Source organism: Narcine bancroftii, chromosome 3, assembly GCF_036971445.1.
Source record: "Narcine bancroftii isolate sNarBan1 chromosome 3, sNarBan1.hap1, whole genome shotgun sequence".
Taxonomy (NCBI): domain Eukaryota; kingdom Metazoa; phylum Chordata; class Chondrichthyes; order Torpediniformes; family Narcinidae; genus Narcine; species Narcine bancroftii.
Window position 1 is genome coordinate 125,496,514 of NC_091471.1, and position 24,235 is coordinate 125,520,748.

At 39.7% G+C, this 24,235-nt stretch overlaps 1 protein-coding gene across 5 annotated transcripts in view; it reads left to right on the forward strand.

Annotated features, from left to right (window-relative positions):
• dhx15 (DEAH (Asp-Glu-Ala-His) box helicase 15) overlaps positions 1–24,235 on the forward strand; it is a 156,353-nt gene that overhangs the window by 38,728 nt on the left and 93,390 nt on the right. For 4 of the 5 annotated variants that reach the window (XM_069925047.1, XM_069925051.1, XM_069925046.1 and 1 more), the window contains exons 4-5: positions 5,426–5,585; positions 7,789–8,007. In XM_069925047.1, coding sequence (XP_069781148.1) covers positions 5,426–5,585; positions 7,789–8,007 — 379 coding nt within the window. The remainder of the gene's footprint in view (positions 1–5,425; positions 5,586–7,788; positions 8,008–24,235) is intronic. The other variant, XM_069925050.1, reaches the window with a different exon arrangement.

Sequence of the window (24,235 nt, forward strand, 5' to 3'; positions counted from 1 at the left end):
ATCCCCATTATCCGGAATTCAATCAACCGGAAACTCAAACACCAGCAAACAAATTGAGGAAATTAATAAATAAATCAAATGAATAAGACTGAGTGGATAGACCCTGTGGGCGAGTGCTGAGACTTTGTTGGACGTGCAAGTTTGCCCTTAAAGTATTTTACTTCATTTTCAGTCACATTGTTTGAAAACGTTTAACCATCGCTACTTCTGCAGGTTCCTCCATCTCCATGGAGCTGCCGAAAGTTGAACAATGTCATACATAATTAACACCCCTCCCACAAATTTACAGATAAAGCCTCTGACTAGGGTGACTCTTACTAAGCAGGAGGCACTTAAAGAGAGTCACCCCAACATTGAGTGGCATCGAACAGCGATGCCATTGCTGTTTCACACAACTCTTTTTTGTAATTCTTTATTTATCGAACTATGAACCATATCAACCAATATATTTAAATGTTCAGTGACATTTTTTTTCCAGTGAGATGCACTTAAACTTGGTTATATATTCCATTAATGTTTAGTCATATGGTCCAACGTGGCCATCTTGTATCTTTATTTTCACTTCTTTTCCTGCTCTTCACCACCTCCATCCCTTTTTTCCATTACTGTTTTTTAAGTTTTCCTTTTTAATCTCAATATATGACAATGCATTCAAGACATGAAATACCCCAACAATCCCCACAAGCAATAACCCTTTAACCCCAAATGAACCTCCCCTCCTTGGATTGCCTCCTGTCCCTTGAAGGCAACCACAACTCCCCTTTCCATTCAGTTTGTGAACTTACTCGCAAGCGTCAACCGATTTCGCAGTGACCATTATTCTTCCCCCCCCCCTCTGCCCCCGAGAACGTTATTTTCCTATACTTATAACAAAGCTCTCTTTTTTCCTTCTTCCCTTTATCTTATCCATCTTTATATATACATTATCTTTACTTTATACATTTACATATTTTTGTATATCCTTCTTGACACTCCTCCTCTTCCTTTCTCTTGTTCTGCAAATGTTCAGCAAATTCTTGGGCTTTCTTTGGGTCCGAGAACCGTTTATTCCGTTCTCCAGGAATTAATACTTTGAGTACTGCTGGATGTCTTAATATAAAGTTGTACCCTTTCTTCCATAAGATTGTTTTTGCCATGTTGAATTCCTTCCTCTTCTTTAAAAGTTTGAAGCTTATGTCTGGGTAAAAAAATACTTTTTGTCTCTTTATATTCCAACGGCTTATTGTCTTCTCTAACCTTCTTTCTTGCTTGCTCCAGTATGTTTTCTCTTGTCGTATATCTTAGAACTTTTACCAATATGAATCTTGGCTTTTGATGTGGTGGTGGTGGTTTTGGTACTAGCGCTCTATGTGCCCTTTCGATTTCTATTTCTGAATCTGTTGTTCCCAGCACCTTCGGGATCCATCCTTTATAAATTCCTTCATATCTGACCCTTCTTTGCCTTCTTTCAGGCCAACTATTTTTATGTTGTTTTGCCTACTGTAGTTTTCCAATACGTTAATTTTTTGTGACAATTTTTTGTTCTTTGAGAAAGGCTTTATCTAAACTTTGTCCTTCTATTTTACCTTCTTCTTTCCTTTGAAATTCTTGGTCGTCTTCCTCCTCTTCTTCCGTGTCCGTATCTATGTCTGTGTCATCTTCTCTTTGTATTTTTGTATCTTCATCCTTCTCTGGTGAGCTGCTTCTGTATCCTTGATGGGGCTCCAACTGCTGTGTCTCCTGTTGTGGGCCCCCTGCTGCAGGTCGAACCCTTGTTGGTCACCCTGTTGCCACTCACCCTCTTCCAGCCCTTTATTCTCTTTCTCACCACTCTTCTTCTTTCTTGTTTACTTCCCCCAGCCGAACGCCCCGATGCTGGCTGCCCCGCAGCTGAGTCCCCCTCGCATCGGCGTTAACCTTTTCTTTTACTCGTGCATGCGCAGTTGTGCATCTCTTGGCTCTGAGAGCCATTTTTGGAGTCTGCCGGTTGGGAGGACACCGCTCCTCTGGGGACTCACCAACATCGGAGATCGGCTGCTCCTCTCCACGGTGGCTCTCTGCTCTGAAGTGCAGGTAAGGCCTTCTTCTTTCTTCTCCAGTGATTTTCCTTCTTCCCTTTTCTCTGTTATTCTTACTTTTTATCTTTTGGGTGCCATCTTCTGTCTCTTCTCTGTAACTTTATCTTTCTCTTCCTGTATTTTATGCTTATTGAGCTCTGCTTTTTCACACTTTTTTTAACTTTTCTCTGGAGAGGGCTGTTTCTACCCCACAACTACTCTATGACGCGACTCCCCTCCTGTTTCACACAACTTTATCCAAACAGCTACTACAAGCAAAACATGACCAAGGCACTCTGCTGAACATGAACTGTAATGGTTGAAGACTGGCTTCATTGATGCTAGTAGCCTCAGGATATCCTGTTGCTTCATCCTTGACGTTTGTATTTGTACGTTAGCTTTCTAGAATCAAAGATGGGGTTGTTTTTAAGAGCTGTTTCCTTGGATCAATTTGTTCACTGTTGATTACTGATTGGTAGACCAGATGAAAAACTCTACAGTCCTGTTGTGGAATGCATTGGATTTGACTGTAGTTTGTTTCTTCTACTGTTTACTGTGTTTGAAGTCCTGAGCTGTATCACCATGAGATATGTCAGACATTAACTGCCAAGTTTTTATATTTGTTGAATCATAATTTGTCTGTTGAATTTGGCAATGCTAGAATTAGTAGGGCCAAACTGGCTTGTTCTGTGCTGTAAGTGGTTAATTATAGCTGTGCCAAGAGGCTACAAAGTAATGGAATATAATTCTCATGGTATTGAGGTACTTGGTAGCTCTGAATTTCAACGCTACGATATTTGAAATGGCTTAGCGAGTCACCAAGATCAGTGGTCATACCTACCAATGTTGCCATAAATAGATTCGTATTCATTAATTGGCATGGACAAGCTGGCTGTGTTGGATATTCTGTTGCCACCTACATCCATGGGTTGCTGTCATTTGTGATTGGTGTGGCTCTCACTGCCGCTGAAAATAAATTACTAATGGTGTAAAGTGGAAACCAAGTTGTATTTTGTGACTTCACCACTCCTTGTTGTCTAATAAAGGATTACCGATATGAGTTATGACTGAGTGTTTCAATGACAGGTTTCACCTGATATCAGGAGGCATCATAAGGCTCTCTGTCAATGTTAAGGATTCCCAGAGTCGCTTCCTTCATGTTGCCAACTTTGATATTGTAATGCCAATGAGACAGTACAGAACATACTTTTGTCTCAGTGATTGTGGCACTTTGTTTCACTAGAATGAGAGGCATTAAAATTTGCATGATGGTCAGCTACATAATTAATAAGACATTGTTAAATAATTTAAGTTCAAAGTTTTAACAGAAGGACTTTCTTGAAGTGACATTTAGAAAGATTGCACCTTTAATCAAGTTGATTGTATTTAGAAAAAAATTTACATCTCTCAACTGGGATCTTTCAAAGGAAAATATATTTATATTTTGATGTAAGCAATGATGAAATCAGACTAAAAGTGATTCTTGTGTTGAGTTTCTTTGTCTGTAGATAAGTGATGTGAGTAATTACATATTAAATGCATCATGAATAATAAAATATTAACAGTAATATTGTAAATTTCTTGGTTATTGGAAAAAGTGTACACAAATGAGCCTTTTTCTGATTGGTACTGGGTCTTTCACAGTGCATTTGATATAAATTAATAAACGTGATTGCTAAAGTTGCTCATGGCACTGAGATGGGTAAGCGAGTTAAGTTCTATAGAGAATATGAGGCTACAAGGGGCTAATAGAAGAAATGAATGGACAAAGATCTACCAAATGTAGTATAATATGGATAGCTATGAGGTAATCAGTTTTGGCCTGGAAAAATAATAATGTTATCTGATTGGAGAGAGATTATTGCAGGATCTGTGTGTCTTGGGGTAAAAGGCTAGCATGCGGATACTGCAATTAATTGGGAAACTCTGAATTATTTTTTTATTGTCAGGGGAATAATGAATAGAAGTTGTCTTTCAGTTCCTTAGGACATGAGTGAGATCATATTTGGAATACTGTGTCCATTGTTGATCTCATGATTTCTGGAAGGTTGTTGTAGTTTGGAATCAGTTTACAGAAGGTTTATTGACTAATACCTGGAATGGGTTGTTTGAGGTGATGTTACTTGGTGAAGAAAGATTGCACAAGCTTTTTTGCTTGAGTTTGGAAAAGTGAATAGGCTTGGTAGATGTGAAGAAGACATTTCTTGTTGGAGAATCTAAAACTTAAGTGTCATTGTTTGTTTACTCAGATTTAGGAATCTGGATCTTTGCCTTGATAGGGTAGTGAAAGCAGTCTTTGAATATTCTTGAGGCTGAGGTGGATACATGATAAACAAAGATATGCAAGACTACGATGGGTAGATGGGAATGCAGAATTGAGATTAAGAGCAAATCAGTCATGACATTGTTGAATGGTGAAGCAGGTTTGTGGGGCCAAGTGGTCTATCCCTGCTCAGTTATTTCTCCATATACCAGAGTGAAGAAAGCTGAATGGATTTTTGGAGGTTAGGTGCTTTTGCAACTGAAAGAATATGACTATGTAAATTGTTCTCTATTACATGAATGGAATTTTAAATAACTTTTTCTTGTCTCTGGGAGGAAACTGAGTTATAAAGTTTGCTGTATTTATGAAAATTGAAGATGTATGGATGTGACCTTGTAAGCTCAATGCTAATGTGCATTGTCAATGAGCTACTGTTTACGTGAAGTTGTAAATATTTGGCCCTATGCAGCTATTCCCTGAAGTGCGTCCGTCCCTCCTGGATGGATGCAACTCGGAAGTATATTTGTTTTGCATGTAGAAGTCGTAAATAAAGTCATTTTCAATTCCAAATCAAGAGTCTTCCTCTGCTTCTTGCCAGAGGATGGTTTTTTCCCCTTGCTTGTCATCTTTGGTGAGCTTACAGAATGGCAACCGAGAGACGGTCACTATTGTACACACGCATTTTACTTTTAGTCATCTGTACGGATGGTCATAAGTCAGGTAGGGGCCGTATTTTGTTGGAAGCAATGGCTTATCAACGGTCCACTAACATTCTGCTGAGGATAAAGGAGAACCATTTCCAGAACACTTTAGGCTTAGTTGCAGGTGCAAGTTAAGTATTACTTTATTTTTGGGCTGAGACCAAGTTAACATGTAAAATAAAGTTTTATGCAGGGAAAATATGAGTTCTGAATCTCGAGTTATACAATATCATTGAGCAAGAATAATTTGCAGAGCCTGACAAGTGACTATTTTGGTAATTGAGATATCGTACAATTTTTTATAAATGATGCATTAATATTGATTTTGGCACATAGCTATGACTTTGAACTGTTGGCCTATCTTGGTGGCTTTCATTTTTGTATGCATTAATGCACAGGAATAATGTGACATACTTTGATTTTAGGTACATGACTGATGGTATGTTGCTTCGAGAAGCTATGAACGACCCTCTACTAGAGCGATATGGAGTCATCATCCTTGACGAGGCCCATGAGCGTACATTAGCCACAGATATTCTTATGGGTGTATTAAAAGAAGTTGTGAAGCAGAGATCAGATTTGAAGGTAAGTATTTATTGGCTGTGAATAGAGAAACTGATGGTGTAATTCTGCACATCAGAATCTTTGCAGTCAAAGCTCAGAACAGCAAACTTTTAAACAATTGTGATAGCCTGATAAATGAAAGACCTGACTTATTTCAGGATATCTTGTAATGCTTTACAAGTCCCCTTTAACAAAACATAACAGTTGCATTTTGTAACTAGGGTGTGAAGTACCTCAGACAATTTTTGCCTTGGTTTCGATAATGAGATAAATAATACTCGGGACATCCAAAGACCTTCTGTACTTGGGTCTATCAGGTACACTTGAGAGGGTAAACTGCCTTGATTTTGTCTCATCTGAAATATAGCGCTTGTGATAGTACTACCCTCCTTTGGTACTATTGCAGCTTGCATCCCCACCTCAAGTCTGGCCTTCTGATTTGTAGTGCTGCCACGACTGTCTTCTGCCTTGTTTAAGAAATAGTCTGAAGCCACGACTGTCTTCTGCCTTGGTTAAGAAATAGTCTGAAGCCATGACTGTCTTCAGTGCACAAATCAACAGATTGCTTCCAGATTTTTGTATATGCCACTCAAAGTGCACTGGAAATTCTATTAAAATAGGCAAGCTAAATGAAATAATGAGTTAAATAAATTCTGTATAACCTCAAGAGGACCTGTGGTAGGACCAACTGGACTCTAATGGGCAAACTTGGTAATGACTGCATCCCTTAGTTGTAAGAAATATGAAATTATGACCATATTTGTTGAAATGTTCCCCAATCACCATACAATTTGTTATTATTTAGAGATGTAGGCAAACCTTTTGCAGTTTCTTGTCAACAGGTAAACCTTGACTGCACAATGAGCTTGCAGGAATGCAAATGAGCAATGTGTCCTTTTCAAGGTGGATGCCTCTTTGCTATAGCTTGTGGGGTTTTAAAAAAAAACTTGCATTGGGCTTCATCAGATTAGCAGCCAGCAGCTGTGCTTTGAATGTGGGGAATTGAATCCCTATGTTGATTGCAGTCAGGGTTGCAAAAATGGCACTGAAATTAAAATGAAGATAAATTTGCTTGAGGTTTATCATCCTAGTGTTTTGTTCTTTCATCTCTGTATGCTTAGCTGTTCATTGAGCTTGAAATCGCTTGCTGTAGCTATTTGGTACAAACTTTGGTACTAAACCAGAATGAAATTTTTTAAGGAATCAAATGGGCAAGGAATAAATTTACCAAAAAAAAGCTAGATAACATAACTGGAACCAATAAATATGAAAGGGAAATCTAAATGATACATACTGTAAATATTCATATATAATGTGTTTCGTGTATAATACGGCCCCACCCTCCCGTTATTGAGGGGAAAAAGAGGGAAATTTTTACCCCCATATATAATACAAATCCCTCGCCTGCCCATGTCATGCTGGTGTCTCTCTCGCATTTTGCCTACATCGTGCTGGCGCCTCTCTCCCCCGCCCGCGGCGCCCTGGCGCCTCTCTCCCCCGCCCGCGGCGCCCTGGCGCCTCTCTCCCCCGCCCGCGGCGCCCTGGCGCCTCTCTCCCCCGCCCGCGGCGCCCTGGCGTCAATGTAGGTGGCTAATGATAATCTTACTTATCGTTAAAACTGACAGGAAAAAAAAATTAAATGATAACCTCGTGTATAGTGCGACCCCCCCCCCCCCCCACATCCCCCCTTACTTTGGGCTTAAATTTCAGTACAAAATTTTTCGCATTATACTCTTTACGGTAATTGCAATGGATTAAAGAGCTGTTCTAGAGTCCAGATGCAATTCAATCTAACAGATATTTGAGTAAGTAGCCTATTTCATTGACAAGCCTACGCTGTTATAAATGAGTTGTTTAAGGGAAAATACACCATTTCAATGTTTTACTAGGTCTTATAGATTTAATTAGAATCCCTTATTTGCAGGAAGAATTGCTGTTTAGTAGATTTTGCAATTTCACAAGTAGTCATTTGGTACCGTTTGCTATTTTGCACGCAGGTTTAACATTCAATGAATATTTCTGCTTCATGCTAAATGGTTAGGTTTCATTCCACAAGGAGTGGAAACCCAGAGTTGTAAAGGTTATTTTTTTTTAATGCTTAGCAATGTTTGAATTTGGAGTATGGCATTTGCAATGGAATTTGTGTTCTTCTAGAGTTTTACTTTTGCAAATTCAGAGGTGGTCTTGTGTACAAAGTGAATTTTTAAAAAAAATTTTTTTACAGATTATCATTATGAGTGCCACACTTGATGCAGGCAAATTTCAGGTCTACTTTGATAGCTGCCCATTGCTTACCATTCCTGGTCGTACACATCCCGTAGAAATATTCTATACTCCAGAACCAGAGAGGGATTATCTAGAGTCAGCAATTCGAACAGTTATCCAGATACATATGTGTGAAGAAGAGGAAGGAGATGTTCTTCTTTTCTTAACAGGTCAAGAGGTAAGAATCACTTTCATTTTTACAGTTCAAAATTGAATCCTAACATTAAGTGTAGCTGAATGCTTTAGTGTTTATTTTATCATATAGTGATACTTGCAACAGTCGGCCCTTTTTTCCCCCAGAATAATTGAATAATTTTTCCAGCAAAACTTGGCATCATATTAAAGGATGAGCTGGCCAATTGATACAAAGTTGGCTTGGTGGAAGGAGGCAGAGGGTGGTCGTGGAGGGTTTTTTGAGAAGCAAAGCCTCTGACCAGTAGTATCCTGCAGTGTCATGTATTAATGACTTGGATCCACATGTATGTGGCATAATTAGTAGGTTTACGGATCACACTAGCATTGGAAGTGTGCACAATGAAGAAGGTCATCTTAAGATTACAAGATCTGTATCAACTGGTGAAAGTAAATAGCAAATGGAATTTCACTTGGACGATTGCGAAGTTGCGCAATTTTTCATGTTAAGCCAAGACAGGATAGTAAATGGCAGGTCATTGAAGTGTGTAGAAGAACAGAGACCAATAGTACATACTTCCTTGAAAGTAGCAACTCAGATGATGGGCTGGTGAAGGAAGTGTATGGCTCGCTGGGCTATATTGGATGGGGCACTGAATGGAAGAGTTGAGTCATTTTGTTTCAGCAGTACGAGATGCTGAGATTAAACTTGGAATTTGATATAGGAAATTCCTGTTTGCCTAGCTGTAGGGAGAATGTGATTAAATTTGAGAGTGCAGAAAAGATTCACAGTTAAATTGCTGGGACTGGCTTAAGATAAGGGGTGGATAGGCTGGGGCTTGTTTCTCTGGAATGAAGCAGGTAGATGGATGATCTTGTAGAGGTTTATAAAATCAGGAAGAGCAGAGATGAGGTGGACGGCAATGGTATTTTTTCCTAGGATAGGAGATTGTAAAACTAGAGGGTATGGGCTTCAGATGAGAAAGGAAAGATTTAAAGGAAACTAGCAACTTCTTTGCAGAGGGTGCTGAGTCCATTGAACTGCCAGAGGAAGTGGTAGAAGTGATGCTGCTAATAGAAATAGGTCCCCTTTAAGTACTTTATCTCGATCCATTGTAATTTTGCACACTATGATTGTCTTCCTCTCAGCCGCCAACCCTCTGGTATATGTTGGGTGGGAAGGCCAATAGAGTGTGACCCACGTGGCTGCTTTGCACAGACCAGGATTTGGGAGCATTTTTGGGATTGAGTAAATGCTGAAAAGGGCATGGGGTAGGATCCCTTGTTCAAGAAGATTCAAGATTGAGATGTAATGAAGAAAATTAACTATGGTATTGTGAGTCAAAATAAGAAGTAAAATGGGAGTATAAATAACTGAGGGGAAGAAATGGACAAGACGATATTGAATAGACAAATAATAGGCCAGGGGTTTGAAATACCAATGACATCAGGGCAATGATATTTAAAGTAGAGGTTGGTATGTTCTTGGTTAGTGTCAAAGGTCCAGGGAGAAGGAGGAGAATGGCATTGAAAGAAAAATATATAAGCCATGATCAAATGATGGAACAGAATTGATGGGCTGAATGGCCTAATTCTGCTCCTATGCCTTATGATTCATTTAACAGGAATGGAGTTGCATTGGAATTGTAATGGAGTCAGTATTATGTATCAGTGACGCATTGTAGAGTTGTCATAAATATGCACATTACTCTTTAAAAGCAGCAAACTTGGGTCAGTGCTCAAAAAGGATATATTGTGGAATATAATGACTTAGCAGAGAATATGATTAAATGTTAATATTTGAAATGCCTTGCATTTGTAACTCCATTGAAACTGCAGTTTCCTTTTCATTATGTTAATTTATATTTACAGGGCTGGATGTCACTTGTGAAGCCAATGATAGTTGCCCATCCACAATTGTTCTTGAATTGGGCATTGGGAGGGTATTTAATAGTTAACCACATCAGAGGTGCATGGGTGTACTGGATAAGGATGGCAGATCTCTTAACAGGTGTTCCTTGATGTAGATTAGTGAGGTAAATGTTTTTTAATGGATGCAGAGTAATTTTTGAGATGAATTTTATAAAACAGTATGATTTGGGTAACTAAATTAATTTAAATTCCACGGCTGTAATGGTGGAATTTGAACTCTGGTCTCATGTCAGAAACTAGAATTCTGAATATATTTTCTGAAATTTCCTATATTACAGTTATAAAGGGGTATTAGCCTCGCATATTGAACATTTTTGTTTTATTCATTAACTTCAAGTGCTAAGGTTACATTCAAATAGTTAATAAATTTTATGTGGCACAACTGCCATGGGAATTTCGCCTGAAGTGAAGATTAGCTATTTCCTTCGGAGGTAACACATGATAGATGCGGGATTCACACGTTGTTCCTTGTGTTCACCAAGAATGGAACAATCAGTTCTGAAATCCATTGCCAAGGAATATTCTCTTTGCAGGATGCTACGTAGTTGTCCTATTGAGACGACTGGAAAGCTTGTTGGAATAGAGTTGTCTTTTCTGGTGACTACTATAAATAAAATATTGGCCATAATGAGTGTCAAAGTGTATTTCAAAAAGTAGAGTTTCATGTGAACTAGAAATGTTTTTACAAAGTTGTACACGCAATTTTTAAAAGCAAAAGGTTGTAAATTGGGATGCAAGATATTTTCTAAATAGAAGCAACAAGAAGGGAGTTTGAAATAATTAATTTTCTGTAAACCTTCAGTGATAGGTATTAATGTTTTTCCCCCTTGAATTACTGTCCCTAGGTTCGATGCGCAGCTTCCGTTCTATTTATTTATTTATTTGGCCAGAAGGTGGTGTGTGAAAGTTTACCTCAATAGCATTTTCAAGATTAAGAGTGTTCTTGAGGAAATATTGGTAAACTTTCATCCTTTCATGCAAGTTTTGCATCCATAAAAGTACTGCAGTGTGAAGGGAGATGGACATGCATGGTTTCAACCAGGAAATATGGTAGCTATCATATTTATAGCCTTCCATTTTGATGAAAATGGGTGCATTTTCAACTATTAAAATAATTCATTAAGTGACTACATCTTTATAGCTGCTGAGATCACTATTACAGAATGCAGACTTGGATCTTTCTTTCAAATCCTGATACATTTCCAGCATTCCATAATTATGATGTGTCAAAAGAACAAGTTTCTACTCGTTTTCAAGTCAGCACATTGGTAACTAGGATGGATGTTTCATTCAGTATTTATAACAGATTTTTAATGCACTGCATTAAGATTTGTATTATATTTTTTAATAATCAATATTCTATTAACACAAATTATTGGTTTACTTAGGCAAAATATTAAATTTCTAAGCCTAACATGACAATAATATAGTGTGGCTTAGCTGTAGGAAAGTAGATTTTTCTATTTTTGGTATTGATGACATGAAGGTACAGTGTAAATTGACTCCTATTAATTGTAACTTGTCAGAACAAAGATAACCTTCAAGAGCATCACGGCAGCTGTTATTGTCATTTTGTCCTATTTAATCTTCAAATATTAATCATTTTCAGGAAAGACCTCTTGAGGGAGATTTGCTTAAAATTGGAAATTTTATAGCGTGCTGGTTCTGGTTAATACAATGTTAAAAGAATAGCATTTTATTGAAGTATTTTGGGATTTGTAATAGCTGGGTCTTTGGATCTTGGGGAAGAGCTTAATATTCCAGGTAAAATAACTTTTTTCTTAAACTACTGAGCCAAACATTTCTAATTGGAACTTGGCTTTTATTAAGTGACTTCAAATTAATTGTCATCCTTTTGTTACACGCTCCCATTTTTCAGTTCATTTTTGTGTTGGACTGTCACTTTAAGAGAACAGATTTTACAAACCTTGCAAGTTGTGGAGTTTCTGTGAAACTGATCTGGCAAGCTGAAGACATCACGTTCCTAAATTGGATATGTTTGAAGAGAAACAAGGCGGTGTCCCTAAAACCCAGGCACAGAGGCCATGTAACCAACAGATTAATGGCTTGGGGGCCATTTTAAGGAGACAGCACAAAAGCTAAACAACTCTCTGAAGAAGAAATACTGTGCTGGATTGGCCTCCTATGTTCTTATGGACAATCTGCTTGATTTCCATATAACCATATAACCACTTACAGCACAGAACAGGCCAGTTCGGCCCTACTAGTCCAGGCCGTAGCAAATCCCCACCCTCCTAGTCCCACTGACCAGCACCCGGTCCATACCCCTCTAGTCCCCTCCTATCCATGTAACGATCCAGTCTTTCCTTAAATATAACCAATGATCCCGCCTCGATCACGTCTGCCGGAAGCTCATTCCACATCCCCACCACCCTCTGCGTAAAGAAATTTCCCCTCGTGTTCCCCTTATAATTTTCCCCCTTCAATCTTAAACCATGTCCTCTAGTTTGAATCTCCCCCTTTCTTAATTGAAAAAGCCTATCCACATTTACTCTGTCTGTCCTTTTTAAAATCTTAAACACCTCTATCAAGTCCCCTCTCAATCTCTACGCTCCAGAGAAAAAAGCCCCAGTCTGCACAACCTTTCCCTGTAACTCAGACCCTGAAATCCTGTCAACATTCTCGTGAACCTTCTCTGTACTCTCTCTATTTTGTTTATATCTTTCCTATAATTTGGTGACCAAAACTGTACACAGTACTCCAAATTTGGCCTCACCAATGCCTTGTACAATTTCATCATAACCTCCCTACTCTTGAATTCAATACTCCGATTTATGAGGGCCAACATTCCAAATGCCTTCTTCACCACACCATCTACCTGAGTATCAGCCTTGAGGGTACTATTTACCATAACTCCTAAATCCCTTTGTTGCTCTGCACTCCTCAATTGTCTACCATTCAATGTATATGACCTATTTAAATTTGCCTTTCCAAAATGTAGCACCTCACATTTATCTGTATTAAATTCCATCAGCCATTTCTCAGCCCACACCTCCAGCCTTCCTAAATCACCTTTTAATCTACGGTAATCTACCTCACTGTCCACAACACCACCAATCTTTGTGTCATCCGCAAACTTGCTTATCCAATTCTCCACCCCTACATCCAGATCGTTAATATATATAGCAAATAATAGTGGACCCAGGACCGAACCCTGAGGAACTCCACTAGTCACTGGCCTCCAATTGGACAAACAATTTTCTACCACTACTCTCTGACACCTCCCATCCAACCACTGCTGAATCCATTTCACTACCTCCTTATTTATACCTAATGCCTCCACCTTTTTTCTTAACCTCCTGTGGGGAACTTTGTCAAAAGCTTTACTAAAGTCCAAATAGACAACATCCACAGCTTTCCCTTCATCAACCTTTTTTGTAACCCCCTCGAAGAACTCAATCAGGTTTGTCAAGCATGATCTACCCCTGACAAAACCATGCTGATTACTCCCTATCAATCCCTGTACCTCCAAATATTTGTAAATACCATCCCTCAGAACACTTTCCATCAACTTGCCCACCACAGACGTCAGACTTACGGGCCTATAATTCCCAGGTTTGCATTTGGACCCTTTCTTAAACAGAGGAACCACATGCGCCACCCTCCAATCCTTTGGTACCACCCCCGTGACCAGTGACATCCTAAATATCTCTGTTAATGGCCCCACTAACTGTCCACTAGCCTCCCTGAGTGTCCTAGGGAATATTTTGTCCGGTCCGGGAGATTTATCCACCTTTATCTTTTTTAACACAGCCATCACTACCTCCTTGGTTATCCTTATATGCTTCATGACCTCCCCACTATTTTTCTTTACTTCAACTGGTTCAACATTTTTTTTCCCTAGTGAATACCGAGGCAAAGAAATCATTCAAAATTTCCCCCATTTCCTCAGACTTCTCACTCAGCCTACCCTCGCTATCTACAAGGGGTCCAATTTTATCTCTCACTAATCTTTTACTTTTAATGTTCTTATAGAAACCTCTTCATGCCTTTTTTTGGCCTTTCTAATTTCTTTCTTAAGATTCCTTCTACACTCCTTGTAGTTGTTAGGTCTGTTTTGTTCATGAATGAGTGAGTCAGACACCAGACTGAGTCGAAATCAAGGTTCTTTGTTCTTTATTACCGGATTGTAACACCTACAACTAACAGTGTTAGTTGGAGAAGGCGCATTCTGCCGTTATCAGCAAGTGGTGTTTTTTTTATACCTCAGGATACGTACTTAGTAAATTATCATACCATTACATTGTCCAATGAATAAACTGTTGCTATCCTTCTCTTAGTCTGCTGCACATCATTCTTGTTAGTGCAAAGCTTATCTTGAGTGTACAAGGTCACATCTGCATTCTGTTACTCCTTAGTACTGGGTGACTCCTTCTCCGGTCCCATCTCATGATGTTTTTACCTTACAATCCCTCCTTTGTCCTCTTTAGAGGACAATCTTGGCCTGACTACGCTACCACCATGTTACATTAGTTCGCCTACTATTGCCAAGCTCTATACGGGTTCTGTTCACGGGGTTGTTCGGCTGGTGGGCGAGGGCTCCCCCCAACCCTCTTTAGCGTATACCCCCCATCCGTTTCCCCGATCCCATTGCCCGTTTACAAGTTTCATTCCCATTTTCCCCCAAGCAAATAACTAGCTAACCGCCCAAATATTAGTAATTACCCAGGTTAACATATAGTCTACAATCTATTTCATAGTGTTTGTGTTACAATCAATGTTATAATGTTATAACATTCGTGTTATTTCATAAACCCTCCTCCCCGTCACATTCTCCATCAGACTCCAGATCGATCTCTGCAACTTTTGACGCCTCCTGTGATGTGAGATAGTCCCGCTCCGCAGCCTGCATAGCTTGATATTTCGGAAGCAGCTCATCATGGTTGGCAAAGGCTCTCTCAATGGTCCTCGTGACCAGCGTTCGAATGCATGGAATACAACAACAGCCACAAGTGATAAAAATGGATACAGAAATGAACAATCCTAGGAAAAGTTGTCCCAACATTGTGCCCCATTTCCCAAACACTCCATGTAACCAGGACAAAACAGGGTTAGAGACTCCAGATTGGGCTTTTAATTCCTTCGCCAATGCCTTAAGTTTTGTCAGCCCCTTAGTGAGTGACCCATCTGCCCTGTGTTATTAGAGATAGAAGTGCAGCATAGATCAAACTGGAAGGTGCTATCCTTGTCTTTATCTATCTTCAGAATAACTTTGGCCCCGCATGGATCCGAACTACTCTGTTGGCTTGTTTGGCAACCCACCAACAGGAATGCCTATAGGGCCCTCAGCATTGTCCACATTTGTGGACTCAGATCAGAAAGATATTTGACTGAGTCCCCGTGATCAATATTTTCTCCTTTTATGGGTCGGTCTCTTTCTACTTTCTCATTCACTACCCGGTCCCATGCTTCAATATTCAGTCTGATAAATTTCCCTCCCTCCGAGGTGGAATATCCCAGGATTTCTGTCTGCCTGTATTCACACCCCATCGCTTCCTTCACCATCGGACCCAACTGTTGGGCGTGGTGATCTTTGGCAATTCCCAAGGTTACATGTGGCACACTTTCTACTCCTAAGCAGAAGCACTCCATTTGTTCTTCTGTCATGACAACCATAGCAGCTATTCCCTCCTTTCCCAAAGATAAATGGACAATGTATAATTTCTGTCTTCCCTTCTTTTAGAGAGTCCCACCTCCCCTCATACTCCTGGTCCGGGTGGATGGTATAGTTTAATGTTACATGCATAGGATCCAGTGGATATTGGTAATCCCCATACTGAGGAATACTGGCCCTCCACTCAAAAAACTGTTTAATCAACCCCGGGCCTGGTTCATCATACAGTAGTCGACTCCAGATAATAATAACCACAGAGTCTTCTGAAGCATTGGTTGGAGTCATTACTATAAACTGTCCTTCCCTTTCTATTGTGTCCCCTGGGTATGTTAACCGAAGGCCCTTCTCAGAACATTGTATGGTTATTCCCAGTTTAGTAAGAATGTCCCTTGCCAATAAATTAATGGGGCAACTTGGCACAACCAGGACAGGTGCTCTAACCCTTTGTCGTCCAAATGTCATGTCGATGTTATCTGTATAGGGCTGTGTTTCCCTTATCCCGGAGAATCCTATTGTAGATAATGTTTTGCCCGAATATGTGCTCCCTGGGGGCTGTTTAATTACGGTCGTAACCGCTGCCCCTGTTCAATCATAAATTCAATTTTTTCTCCATTTACCGTTCCCCAAATTTTCGGTGGCTCCCAGGGAGGCGTGATTTTTGATTCTCCAGGGCCCCGTCAATAATCAAATTCAGCACCTTCCCTAATATCGTCATCACACTGGGGTGCCTGGACTTGTTGATCACTCTGCCATCCCCCAATTTTCTGGGGCCGATCAATGTGTCCACCCCTACCCCTTGCTTGTCCTCTAAGATAATTTTTTCGGTCATAGTCTAGTGGTTTCACGTCTTTCTCTTTCGTCCTAACTATGTCCAGGCGGGCATGTCTACTCTTCTCCCTTCTGAGTTCTTTTATGCTACTTTCCTCCCATGGTGGGTCGTATCTCGTTTCCTCATCTGTACTACACTTTTCGTCCTTTATTCCTATTACTGTTCCTCCAGCTTTGAGTTCTGCTGACAGTGTTGGAGTTATCTTTTCCATTTCTTTCAATACACCTACCATTAATTCTTTTTGTTCCTTACTGATCTGCCCCAGCACATTCACATCTTTGGGGTGTCAGGGGTATCTTGTGACTCCACATATGCATAGGGCGGGGGTCTACAAGCTATTTCTACAGGGGCCATAATAGGTGCGTTATCAGGGAGACCAAATTCTTCGAATATAGCTAGGACATTGCGGTACTGCATCTTCTTGTCTCTCATCTTTTTTTGTGCAGACTCTCGATTAAAGATTTTCCTTTCTATGTCCTGTTTGGGTGATGTCCCGTGATGGGTGAGGATTTATTGTCAGAGTACATACATGACATCATCACATACATCCAGAGACTATGAGAGAGAGAGAGAGAGAGCATAGCGAGAGAAAGAGATAGAGAGGCAGATACACAGAGCACGAGAGATAGAGAGAGAAAATTCCTTGCACTGGCCCCACTGGGAGAAAAGTCTTCAGATTAACACTTTCGTTTCATGGTTACACCTTTAAAAGGTTCTCATCCTGTGATCACTGGTCTGGATCAGATTGGGTCTCCCACCACTGGGAACCATCACTCCTTCCTTCCCTCCCACCTCGAGTGAGCTACACGTCAGCCCACAATGTCTGCCCTGATCCCACAATGGTGGGGGTGCGGGAAAGAGGGAGGGAGAGAGGATAGAACAGGATCCCATTTGATGCGGAGCTGGAATTGTGGGCACAAAATTAAAACCACATTGTATTTCTCTGCCCTGCCCCACCTGGGGATTTCAGGGCAGCACCGCCACAGATTGGGATTGGGAGGGGGAGTGGGTGAGAGAGGAGGGGGGGAGAAGAGAGAGAGGGGGAGAGAAGAGAGAGGGGGGAGGGTGAAAGGAGGGAGGGAGAGAGCAAACCCGGACACTTCGTGGCTGGAAACTGGAAACAGGCACTTTTCCTTTCCCTTCTGTGTTTTGTTTCTTCCATCTTATCTAAGACCCTACGCTTTAGAATTTTGTTTCCCTCACCTGTCAGGAACATCTCAGCGCTTCCGGGTAACCACCCCATCTTCCTCCAGCGATCTACACATTTTCGGAGAATTTTTTGTTTCTCCAATGCCACATTACTGGTATTTCGCTTCCCTAACTCCTGATTAATTTCCCTGATAACTTGGTCAAAGGTCTTAGCAGACAATTGTGCAGCCATTGCTGCAGGGTCACTTCCTAATGCCTCTTTTAATTTAGGTTCTTGTCCGTTTAGGGGATCTATGTTAACGAAAATCGCTTTTAAAAATGTCTCTTTGCAGGCCGGATGAAAAAAATTTTTTAGTGAAACAGTCTCTAAGTCTGGTCCTCCGGTGGACCTCAGACTGTCCTGTATACTCTGATTGCTCGTCTTCCACTCTCTGTTTTCCGAAAGAGGTCTGAAAGTTAAATTACAACTAGGAAACCAAATTTTTTGGGCTATATTTTTGTCCAGTTTCCCTGTACCAATCTATGAATTTACGTAACTTCATCTCCTTGGTGATGCTGGGAATACCCTCATTTAACTTATGAAAAATACTTCGAATAAACCGGGTGTCTCTTAAGATTCTGTCAACTTTTTCATTGATATCTCCTACCTGATCCGGACACAACTTTTGCAGCCTTTCGTCGTCATCCTTGTTCACCAGGCAGGCGTCCCTGAGTACTCTTTTTGTCGTCTCAAGGTCTCTAATGTCCGCTGTGGTATTCCACCACGGCAAATTGGGGAAATAAATTCTTAAGTTTTCAAGTGTACAAACATTATCATACCTACCGGACATTTATAAGTGGGTCTTTATATACAATTGAGACCAATAAGCCTGAACCTTTGTTTTCTTTCAAAGCCCAACCTTCACGTGGGACATTTCTCCTCTTAATAACCAGTTTAGGGCAGAAAACTCAGGTCCCCAATTGTTCATAGACCACCTTCTCACTCTATTGGACTTTGCAACGACACAATAAAGACTTTTTAAACTCTAGTAGTTTGTCGGCGAAGCACTTATCAAATGTCACTCAACCACCTTAAGGACTTTTCTTTTATCTGTAACCACTTATGTGTTACAATCCTGGCAGGTGACGACCTTCAATTATGGTCGTCTAATTTGTCCGATCTCCAGTTCTTACTGACAATCATAAAGATTTTAAAAGAGAGAATTTTGTTAAAACAGGCTTCTCTGGACCTTTTTATCAGCCGGCTGAGATGATTGTCAAGAAAAACAGAAACCGTCGTCCAGTGTCCACTCACCCATCACGTCGGGGTCACCAAATTGTTAGGTCTGCTTTGTTCATGAATGAGTGAGTCAAACACCAGACTGAGTCGAAATCAAGGTTCTTTGTTCTTTATTACCGGATTGTAACACTTGCAACTAACAGTGTTAGTTGGAGAAGGCGCATTCTGCCGTTATCAGCAAGTGGTGTTTTTTTTATACCTCAGGATACATACTTAGTAAATTATCATACCATTACATTGTCCAATGAATAAACTGTTGTTATCCTTCTCTTAGTCTGCTGCACATCATTCTTGTTAGTGCAAAGCTTATCTTGAGTGTACGAGGTCACATCTGCATTCTGTTACTCCTTAGTACTGGGTGACTCCTTCTCCGGTCCCATCTCATGATGTTTTTACCTTACATAGTCCTCCTTCAACTTCTCAGCTCCCTGCTCTTTATACCTCTTGTACACCTCCTTTTTTCTCCTAACCAAATTTCCAATATTCCTCGAAAACCAAGCCTCCCTATGACTTCCAGCCTTTCCTTTGATCCACACTGGGACATAACTACTCTGTACCCTCAAAATTTCTTTTTTGAATATCCTCCATTTTTCATTAACATCCTTACCTGAAAATATCCTGTCCCACTCAATACTCCCCAAATCCCTTCTTATTCCTTCGAAATTTGCTCTTTTCCAATCCAGAACCTCAACTTTAGGCCTCTCCTTGCTCTTCCCTAAAAACTACCCTAAAACTAACAGAATTATGATCACTAGACCCAATTAGTTCTCCAACATTAATGTCCGCTACCTGACCTAGCTCGTTCCCTAACAGGAGATCCAGTATTACACCATCCCGAGTCGGTTCTTCTACTAACTGATTTAGAAAACAATCCTGAACACATTTCCTCCTGTTAGTTATAAGGAATGAGTATATAGGCAATCCGTCTGATTTTTACCTGTCTGTTGTAGAGGAATGAGAAGACCACTTTGTGACCCAACAAAGTGAAGGTCATTTTTGTTTGGCTGACTCAACAGAAAAGGTTCGACTCGCAGAAGAAATACAGCGCTTGGATAGTGGCCAGAGTAAGAGTCGCTCAGTTCAGCTGACCCACAGAAAGAATTCTGGAAGCTTTGTGAGCATCACTCACTTAGTGTCCCCTATGTCAAAGAGGGGAGTTTTGGTTGGCGCTCATCTAAAAAGGCATTTCATTGGAAGCACCTCAACAAGAGCTTTGTGAATTAATCAACATTATCACCACCCCACCCCTGTCTCTTTCACCACTTCATGAACTAATTTCATCTAAAGCTTGTGTGTTGCATCCAACTAAGGTCTGTATGTCCCATCCAGCTTATTTGTCCCAACCAGCTTAAAGCCCACATGTTGCATCATTTTCAAGCCTACATGTCAACATTGGGATTTTCTGAAACTGAACTTGGAATTGCCTTTTGAAAATTGGGTCTTGAGTTGTAGTGATTTGGGGTATTCCACACACACCAGTATATTCGTGCATAGTTGGAGTTAAAGTTAGTTAAGTTTAGTTAAGAGTAAATAAATTAGATTAGGTATTATATCATTGTTGATTAATAATTAAAAATATTATTTTAATTATTACACCGTCAGGGCTCATTTCTATTGCCACTATCTTGTGCGAAACAAAATTGGGAGCCGAATGATCAATTAATTTTCAATTTGATTAGAATCTTTTTCAAGCCAAATTAAAGGCTTGTATGTGGAATGATAACAGCGATGAGCATTGATAAATTTCTGGGATTACCCACCGTTGCAGATTTGCAAGGGTCAAAAAAGAGTATCGTACAAAAGTTGAAACGTGGTGGTAAAGGCAACGATGAAGAAGGCAGAGATTCAGAGAATTATAGGTGACCATTATCCAATAAAAGGGAAGTTTGTAGCAAAAGAACAAATGCAGTTTAATTTGGAAAAACTTAGAGTTTGAGGGAGAATAAAAATAGGCTAAGCTAGAATTGGAAAAACTTCGATTAGCAGTTAGAGAGAGAGAGAAATAGGTTAAGCTAGAATAGAAAGACTTAGGTTTGCAGACAAGCAAAGGAGATTTGAGGCCGAGGAAGCTGAGAGATAATGGCAGTGAGAATTAGAAAAACTTAAGATGCCAAGAGGCAAAGACCATTTGAGGAAGAAATGGAAACCTTGACAAGAATCTGCTGAAGTATCTATTGAGTATGTTTTAACCCACAGGGTTAAGTTTGTGCCAGTTGGCGCTTTCCAGAGGGTTGAATTTGTGCCAAGTAGAATGTTCCAGAGGGGTAATATGGAGTATCCACATAAGTTAGAAAACAAATCAAGAAGTAGTGCGAGGGGTAAATATGAAGGAAATCAGGAAAAGAAAAAAATCTTTGGGTCCCCTGTACGACTATTGTAAGAAGCCTGGTCATATGATAGCAAATTGTCCCGAGTTGAAGAAAAAGAGAGAAAAGGAGGCAGCACCAGTTGCCTGTATTAAAAAATAAAACACACCAGTATATTTGCGAAATGGTTGGGGTTGAGGTAGATAAGTGAAGAAGCGTTTAATTCAGTGTAAATAAATTAGATCAGGTATTATATCATTGTTGATTAATAATTAAAAATATTATTTTAAATAACACTGTCTAGACTCGTTTCTCTTGCTGCTTTCTGGTACATGACACTTTCTACCCAGCATTGATCATTGATTCCTGCAAGACTATATTTAATAATTGGTATTTTTGTGACCAACACTGTTGAAACAATATAACGGCATGGTTGGTGTAGTGGTTAGTGCAATGCCTTTATAGGACCAGCGATCAAGACTGAACCTGAGTTTGAATCCTGCACTGTAAGGAGTTTGTGCGTTCTTTGTGAGTCCCGGGACTCTGGTTTCCCTCCCACCCTTCAAAAATGTACTGGGGTCTAGGTTAATGGCATGTAAATTGGGTGGCATGGACTTGTAGGGCTGAATTGGCCTGTCACAGTGCTGTTTGTCTAAATTTAAAATTGTAGAATTTAAATGTTCTCAGTCCAGGACAGTAACTTGATTTCAGCTGCTTCTGGTTTTTGTCCTCCTCACTCAAGCCTCTTTGTAGTTATGGGCCAGTCTGTGCCTGTTGCTTTACAGTTACTTCCAGTATATGTGCATCATAAAGTAAATCCAATTAACACCTACCCCAAGATGAAAGCAGAGTTGATAATCAGATAGTTACAAAAGATATTCTGGAATCAGATTGCATATTGTATTTGTTTATTGAACTGATAGTAGTTAAATCTTTTGAATTTAAAATGGTGGGTTCAATTATCTTTTGGAAACTTAACAGAATATCAGCTGTTGCTCAAATATGGGCTGCGGTACTGTCTTTTGGATACAGCAATCATAAAATACTTCTCGTGCTATTTGAAAGAAAATGGGAATTCCTGGCCAATGTTCTTAAGCAAAATTTCTGAAACACATTTCCTGGTTGTCTTATTTAAATAAGTATTTTCTTCATTTATCCACAGTTGAGCGTGGCTTTATTTTTGTTTGGTGTTGCAAATTAATGCAAGGATTATTAAGAGCATTCCCCATATTATAAAAAAGATATGGCTTACTTCAGAAAGAAAATTGCTTATAAAATTGACCCTTTAATTTTAAATTTAAAAATAATTGTCATACAGCACGGTAACAGGCCATTTTGGCCCACGAGCCCGTGACACCCAATTAACCTACAACCTTCGGTACGTTTTGAACGGTGGGAGGCAACTGGAGCACCTGGAGGAAACTCACGCAGACATGGTGAGTCCTTGCAGATAGTGTGTGACTTGAACCCTGGTGCTGTTGTGTTGTGCTAACCATACTGCCCCTAATTTGCTTGAGATCAAACAAGGAAATTTTCTCTTGGCTTGTTTTATGTGGACGTGCTCCTATATAATACTAATTTAAAAAACTGGATAAAATGTGTAAGAGTTGTTGATTGTTGGAACTGATCGATTGATTATCGTTCGGTGTGGGGGACCAGATAGGAATGAAAATGCTTTGCATCTTTCTCTTTATATTAAAAAAGGCACATTGGCAGCCTTGAAGGACATGTTCAGCCAGATCAGATGATGTGTCTTCAATCTGACAAGTTCACCCTATTTCTCTTTTCGAAGATAGGTAAAGTATTTGTAGGATTTTTTTTGTACAGATCGAGTACCTCTTATTCTGATTTTGGAACACCATTTTTTTAAAAATTGTACTCATTCACTCAGAACTAAAGATACATTGCAATACAAATAAAGTCATTTCACTCAGTGCGTACACATGTAACATGCAGAAAATCATAAATTGTGAAAAAAAAAAATTATAACGGGCACACACAAAAATTGTGCAGGTGTTGGATACTAAATTCTGACTGCCAAAAGAAATTTGGATTTAAATGGGACATGAGACAAAGCACTTACCAGTATCTGCCACAGTTAATCTCCCATAATTAACTCCCAGTCAACTTCCTCCAGAGGTGTCAATTGCCCATTATATAGATGATAGCCTGCTTTGGAGAGGAATCAATTAAATAGATTGAAGATAGGCTTCAGAGTTGAGTAGGATTTTAATAATTTCTCAAATCAGAGACTTAATATGTTAATCTCCTCCCTCGGGGATGGGTCTGGCTAATTAACATTGCCCTAGCTAGAATGTCCTGTTTCTAGAATACCATGGCATTCAGTACAAAGAGATTCCCAAGATAAAAATTTTCCCACTCCCTACTATAAATTGTGTGGTTTCTTTCATTGCTGCTATTACATTCTATGCTGGCTATAACATTCCCATACTCACTATAAATTGCGTCTTTCCCACGGCCTCTATAAATTGTGCATGTTCTTTCATTTACCACTATTCTCATGCTCGCTATAACAATCCCATGCTTGCTATAAATTATGCGCGTTTTTTCAGTGCCGCTGTTATATTCCTACAGTCGCTATATCGTCCCATGCTCACTATAAAATTCCACCACATCTTTCCCATGGCTGCTATAAATTGTGAGAGTTATTTCAATGCGGCAATTATATTCCCACGCCATTTATAAATTACTGGTTCTTATTTTGTTCAGGTTGATTTACTGTTGCAACTGGGATGTTTTTAAAAATAACCAGTTATCTGAAATAGGCCCGATCCAGACCATTTTGGATAATTTAAGTTGTACTATATTATATATGCACAAATTAGGTGATATAGACATAGTTTGAAAAATCTCAGCTCAATAATGCACTTCTTGCGTCCTGATTGGAGAACGGGACACAGCAGACACAAGTAGGGTATTGCTGAATGTAGATTTTTCAAACTATGTCTACTTATCGAACCATGAATGAAAAATGTTTAGGATTTTGGAGGATTTCGGACAAGGGCTACTCGACCTGTAATGGGTACACTCAAATTTTGAATTGCATCTAAAACTTGAATCTGTTTGAGAATTCTGTGAAAACAAGTAAACCTTGAAGATTAATTGCTTGTTGAATAAAAATTC